The sequence below is a fragment of the Penaeus monodon genome, chromosome 35 (assembly GCF_015228065.2).
Source record: "Penaeus monodon isolate SGIC_2016 chromosome 35, NSTDA_Pmon_1, whole genome shotgun sequence".
Classification (NCBI taxonomy): Eukaryota; Metazoa; Arthropoda; class Malacostraca; order Decapoda; family Penaeidae; genus Penaeus; species Penaeus monodon.
Window position 1 is genome coordinate 2,668,637 of NC_051420.1, and position 6,850 is coordinate 2,675,486.

The 6,850-nt window shown below is 40.8% G+C and overlaps 1 protein-coding gene across 1 annotated transcript in view; it reads left to right on the top strand.

Annotated features, from left to right (window-relative positions):
• The first annotated feature begins 6,059 nt into the window (after positions 1-6,059).
• The window catches only part of LOC119595177 (brefeldin A-inhibited guanine nucleotide-exchange protein 3-like), a 23,215-nt gene continuing 22,424 nt past the window's right edge, over positions 6,060-6,850 (top strand). Inside the window, exons 1-3 of the mRNA XM_037944346.1 lie at positions 6,060-6,089; positions 6,232-6,351; positions 6,464-6,523. Coding sequence (XP_037800274.1) covers positions 6,060-6,089; positions 6,232-6,351; positions 6,464-6,523 — 210 coding nt within the window. The remainder of the gene's footprint in view (positions 6,090-6,231; positions 6,352-6,463; positions 6,524-6,850) is intronic.

Genomic DNA, 6,850 nt, shown 5'->3' on the forward strand with positions numbered 1-6,850 from the left:
ATCCAGGCCAAAGTGTGGATTATCTGGGGATATTCAACCATCATTTTATCTTACTCAAGGAGTGTCAAGGATGGTAAGAAGTAGTATACAGTTAGGTAATAAATGGGGACATCTATTGGGATAAAAAAAATTGCTTAATAATATATAATACAATTTTAATTTAAAAAATCTCTTACAGGGAAACTGCTCTGTAGGGCAGCGAGAACCAAAGGAAATTGTGTTGTATGTGGTGAGTACGTGACGTCACAAGGAGCGAGCGAGAGCGTGATTGGACACCAGAGCATGCTATGAGTCCACGAGACGTAACGAGTGTGGCTCATTGGCTCAAGTGAGGGGGGGACGAAAGAAAACGGGAGTGCGAGTGGCGCAAACGCGTGTAAGAAACGCGACACACCAAAAAGGGAGGGAATTTATCAGTTGAGAGCGGAGGCAGACACTGAAGAGCAATGCTGATCGGGCCTCCGCTATGTATAATTTAGTAAAAATTTTTATTGCATGAGTGCATGAACTTTAATAAAAGATTTTTATTTCTTTCGAAAATACACTCCTGAAAGTAATTATTGATGTATATGTATAAAATATTTTATGCATGTGCTTTTAAGTGATTTTAGATAAATATTTGGCATTAATAGTTCAAGTGATTTATAAAGCAAAAATGTTTTACTAACATTATCACAACAAAACCTTTCGCCCATTTGATGATACATCGTCTTATATCACATTTATTTTGGCTTCCTAATTGGTTCAAGTGTAATAATTTTCTTTCCTCAAAAAAAGAAAGAAAAAAAAACGGTTTTTGTGTTAATAAAAGGGGTTATACACTCTGGAAAAATAGCTGTGTAGTATGGTGTTGAGGGACTTCGGAAAAAAAAGAAGAGACCACAAAAAGCAGGTGAGTTGCGAGAGTCGTTGGCTTGACTTACTTGCTGTTTTAGGTAGGACTTTGTTTAAGTTGGATTGCGAGGCCCGAGTGCCTGACTGAGACTTGAAATTCCAGGAAGTGATTGTGACTCGGAAGTAACAAGACACAAGTAAAGGGAAAGAACCCTGAAACACTGAAAATAGACAGTTACTACCAGCCGGTGTAAATGTGCAAGTCCGAGGAAGACAGCAGTCGAAGGGTACAGCGGAAAACAGTGACGAAGATACTGCTTTGGCGGGGGAGCCAAGTCTAAGGGATATACTCTGCTCTGTTCATAAGGCTGTAGCGGACCTAAGCGACGAGGGTATTATCGGCGAGGTGCGGACCCTGAATCAGGAATCTCTGAAATTCGAGGACAGTTAACATATATTTCCAGTTCCCAAGGGGAGAGCAACATCCTACAAGAATCCATTACTTGGGCAGAGACCGTCGACGACATGCAGCGAGAAGTAGAACAGCCGCTGACCACTATGATGGAGCTGACCAGAGAGGTTGAACGACTGAATGAGGAATTAACAAGGGTTGATCAGCAAGCCACAACAACTCGCCCTACAGCACCAAAACTCGGCAGGAAACCGTTGGAGGACGCACCCGTTAAAGAGGTACTAAGAAGCAGTTGTGCCCCTACGTTCAAGGAAACGAAGATGAGCTGACTGTGGGAAAATGGGCCGACGTCCGAAATGATCGGACAGCACTCACGGGAGAACTAAAACTTCGCCGCCAGTTAATCCACCTGAAAAGGGGAGCGCCAAGATCTACGGGATGAGTCCAAGTTCCCCAAAAGAAGAAATTTTGGGATGAATACTTAAGGGAAAGCCGAGCGATATCAGGATGAGTCCTTTGAAGAGTGGATGCATAAGCGACAAAGCTATCTGCATGAACTTAACTTTTTTAAGAGTATGGCCTTTCCAGAAGATATGCATTCTCCATAACCATGAGAGCTTGGCAGCAACTATGGTTGGCTGTGCTTTGGAAAAGTACAGAATTGGAGAGGAATGGGATGTACAAAAATTTAAAAAAAGTCTCCCGTACTCACAAATCATGGAAGATTACAGGAGATGGGTGGAGAAAAAACAGGAGAAGGATTCTATTTCCAGTCAACCCTACGCCCCCGGTTAAAACCACTGCAGTGGGAAGTCACGATTAACCAGTGTAAGGGAAGAAAGCCCAAATGGAATCTCAGAGGAGAGATCTTCTTGGCAAAAGGGAAGCAAGTTCTTCTGTGATGTCCCATGGATGGAACACCTCCCATCCCAAGGACCGGGTGCTGGAGCTCCAAGAAGAGGGGAAAAACTACAGCAGGTGGAAGGGCTAAGGGTGGCCAAGGGGCCTCAACCTCAACGGAGATTGCCGTCGACAAGGGCAAAACCCAAAGAACCCGGCAAAAATTAAATGTTTCTTCTGTGAAGAAAAGGGCATATAGTCAAAGACTTTTCCACAGAAGAAAAATTACCCAGCAGTCTTTTACTGCAGTTTGGGACGCAGGGGCGAGCTTAACATTGGTTAATTATTCTATGTTTAAAGGGAACAGGAGGGGGAAAGAGAAGGACCACAAGGAACCTTCCTCCTCCGCTTGTACCACGTTAACCACTCGTAAGTGGAGTATTTTCATGCGAACCGGTGAAGGTATCTGGGGAGGCCCAAATGCCCTTCAGAATGGGGAGGAAAGGTTTTCTCTCTAGGTGCTATGTATTTCAGGACAAGGCATTAACTTTCCAGGGGATTGCGGTGTTCTTTGGGTTAAATTGCTATTAGATTTTGACAAAAAGGAAAAACTTGTCAAGGATCTAAAGTCCTGCACAGAGTTGTGCACGGACACAAACAAGTTTAAATCACTAAGGTGGTAAGGAGTCGCCAGGTGAATGCGAGTCTGGAGGACCAGAGCAAAGAATCGAAGGTGATTTTGCAGAGCAGGATCAAATTAACTCAGGAATATGAAGTGATTTCATCAGAAACTATTACTGTTCCTCTGGGAAAGGGAGCGTATTAACAGAAAATCTCAAAAGAAAAGGTTGGAGAAATGGAGGAGGAACTCCAATAATTGTAAAAGGAAATCCATTGCAGGAGTATTGTGTTATCATTCCTGTTATATACAAAGCAGAGGTCAGGTGAAACCCCAACTTGTAACTGGGGTACACTACCAGTACTAATACATCAAAAATGGAGGATAGCCCAGTTATTCCCCATGGAAGATATGAATTGTTTGGTAATTTAGGCAAGGGCTACAATGAAAAAAGAGTTTTGGCTAAATTAGCAGTAAATCCTGTAATCATGGAAATACTGGACGATGGCGATGTAGACAATGACTCAGAACAGGCACTTCAGATCGACCGCAACAGGTGAAAGCAGATTTCAATGAGGATTCACTTTCAGAAATTATTAAGAGAATTAAAGGCAGATATTTAGGTACTATCACAAGCCAGAGGAAAGATGCAGAAAGAATACTGAGACTTTCAGGTAGCCTTAATTTGAAGGAGGAGCCACTTGGGAAAAGAAACTTGGTTACTCATCGAACAGATTCAGTAGATGGTTTAAGGGTTTATATTCCACTCATGTTTATTCCCTATGCGGTACAGCCAGCTATGGGGGCAGAGGTCCAAGCCCTTTGGGGGATCAAAGTGATATAAGTATCAGTTCGTCTGAGGAAAGAATTGTTGGTAGTTCAGAAGAATCATCTTTTCTGCGTGTGATAAGCAAGTTTGAGGTAATGCATATATGACTGTTTTGGGGGTTTGGGGAAAAAAATGGAGTTGCGCCTTAAATTATTATTAAGGAGGATCACGTGGCATACAGAGGGGTTTTTTTTACATTTCGGATATAAAAACTTTGCCGTTAATGGCTACATAAAGAAAAAATACTCTACATGGGAAATAAACAAATAGAATTTCACCTTAGATAATGTAATATGAGGTATATCATAGGTACATGAAATAAAGATCCTTTACAAATAACATCTTTGATTTTTTCTAACAGGAATGCTCCAATTGTCTTAGTAAAAAGGAAGAAAGTTTTATCTTTTACCACAAATTAAAAGATATCTTGTATCAGGTTAGTCAGAGTAAGAGGTTTTCCTCACTAGATTCAAGAATGAATATCACCAGGTGCCATTAAACAAGGGGTTCTTAGGAGAGATCGGGATTTTTTTTGCACCCAGAACATCATGAATATAATGTGATGCCTTTTAGATTGCCTAATGCCCCAAGGGGCATTTCAAAGACGTGTGAACAGAGTGTTCAGTAGTCAAATTGGAAAGGGATTGCAACTATTTTGGATGTTGCAATCCGGGAATAGAGCATCTTGTGATTTATTCCAGGCAAGTTGGCGAAGGAGGGTGATTTGGTCAAGAATGGAAGCTCAAACTTCAAGGGAAGGGGAAGAGGGATGGATGTAATTTTAGACGATGATTTTGATCAGGAGAAGGAATGAATAAAACAATATGTATGGACCAGGGGATTGTGCCTGGCTGCATGAAAGGACCATGCTTGGAAATAATTTTATATAGACATGATCACACATGAAACCCCAACACAAACACCAATACCTATTTTACATAAATTTTTGATGGGGGCAGGACGTGATGGTTCCAATATGGAATTTAGTTTTATGGGTTTTTGCAGATATTAAGCCATGTTGAAAGGGATGTGCATTATGATTTCTGGAGGCCTGACTGTGGATGGTTTGTCTCTGGGTGTAGCCCTGATTAGAAGAGAAGGTCCTCACCGAGGACATCCACAGGAGTTGTGGAATATCAGGATCTATGACCAATACCAAGACTCTGGAACAGCTCAAGACGTTACTAGAAGTGATATATACCACTGTCAAGGGAGAGAAAAAAGCTTCAACTCTAGAAGCATGGGTGCATGTAGCAGGACATAAGTTGGTTGATGACTAAGAGGTTTCAGAGAGGTTTTAAATGGTGCTAGGGAGAGCCAAAATTGTAAAAATTTGGGTGAAAAGAAGCCTATTTGATGGTGTGACCATAGAGTGGCTGAGGCTAACGGTTTAGGAGCTCAGGCAGTGGCCATAAAACTTCATGTCATGGCAATTTACTGTGTTGAAGGATATGGCGAGTACACTTGACATAACAACTAAGGAGGTCGCACGGCTCAATGCTCATGTAAGGAACCTTTCACTCAGTATTAATGGCAAATCAGGGAGGTTTAGTGGAACAAGAAAATGGATAATTGGAAGCCAAATGCAAAACACTGGAAACAGCCTCACCTCAGTTCACGCAAATGTAACGGAACCTATCTTGTCCAGAGATCCAAGGGTAGTTCATGATCATTTTAATCAGTCTAAAGCAAGTTTGCAAAAGCTAATGCATCTATCAATGATTGTGAAGGCAATTACCTCCATGGACCAGGATAATGCTGTTCTGTTTGGTCGGACAGATCATCATATGTTAACTCAGGTTAACATATGGGTTAGTGTAATCTTGAAACTATTTTGATTATTAGCCTTTGTTTTACCTTATATCTCTGGAGCTGGTCAAGGAACAAGATAGAAAAGAGGTTATCTTTGTCAGGGGTAATGGAGTCATTGGTTGGCTCAACTCTGCAACCTCTCTCCCACCACTATATGCATGTAAACCTAGGCTGCCTATGTCTACAAATACTACTCTACTAGTTCTGACAGTATCCTACTAAGACCAATTGGTGGTTTTCTCTTGAAGTCATGAGTCACCGAGGATGTGTGATTTCAGTGGGGGAGCACATCAACGGCTAGACTTATGGTGGTAGTCATGGAATGGTATTTTATGGTAATCCTGACCAAGAAGGCCATTATTCACAATGGAAATGGTTTTCCAGTGATTGTATGGTAGATGGAACAGTTGTTCAGGAGAATTCACATTCCACTGAAGCTAGTGTGCTGTGATCCTATAGTGTTTACAAGGCACTCTAGACACTTTATCTTGGGAACTAAAAGTGATAATCTACAGGCCTTGTTTAATCTACAGGCCTTGTAAACAAGGGCACCATTGTACTCTATGATAGGTCAGCAGGTTCACAAGATCCCAGGGCGTCTGTGTGGCACTCGCACTCACTACCAACTGTGATCAAACATGGACAATCAAGTAAATTTATCCTTAGTGTATTTTATCAGTTCTGGTTAAAACCATACTGAATTCCATGGTGACATGAACCAAGACTCTGGAACATTGACAAGGGTCTGCATCATTTCGTATTCTCCAAGGGGAGATATTAGACTTGTCAGAAGATGAATGAATCAATCTGTATAAGTAAACTCTATTAAATTTATAAAGTTACCTCCTGTGTTTACAATAACCATTAGTGGTAATGCTGATATAGACTGAAAATTTGGGTGTATTCAACTTACTATCATCTTTACTCAAGGGAATATCTTGGGTGGTAAGAAGTAGTAGTGCAGCACTCGAAAGGGTGCTAGGTTACAAGGACACTGTGCATAATGTGACTAATCCCACTCTGTAACTGACAGACACTCACAGGGAAGACTAGTGTGACTGTTGCTTAAAGAGAGAAGTCATACAGGACCTGGTCACAGTTACATTCACCCTCACAGACAATATTGAGAATCATTCTCGAGGAAAAACTGTTATTACTCTATGGTGTAGTAAATGTGGTAAGTCAACAGCTAAGCATATTTTATGGGGTAATGGCAGGGTGGGAGAGGCTGATACTTGTACCAAGTGGTCACCACAGAAAGGGGGCGTTCCAAAACCTCACTCTCGTCAATGTTGCACAATGTATCTTGTTAAGCTGAGTTAAATTCTGTACTTGCACAGAGGTAATTTAGCAGCACTAATAAGAAGACAGCTGCAAAAGCCTAAATATTTGGTATATATTTTATGATTATATATTTTATTTTATATTATTATTAATTATTATATTATATTATATATTTTATTACTATTATTAACATTATTATCATTATTATTATTATTATTAG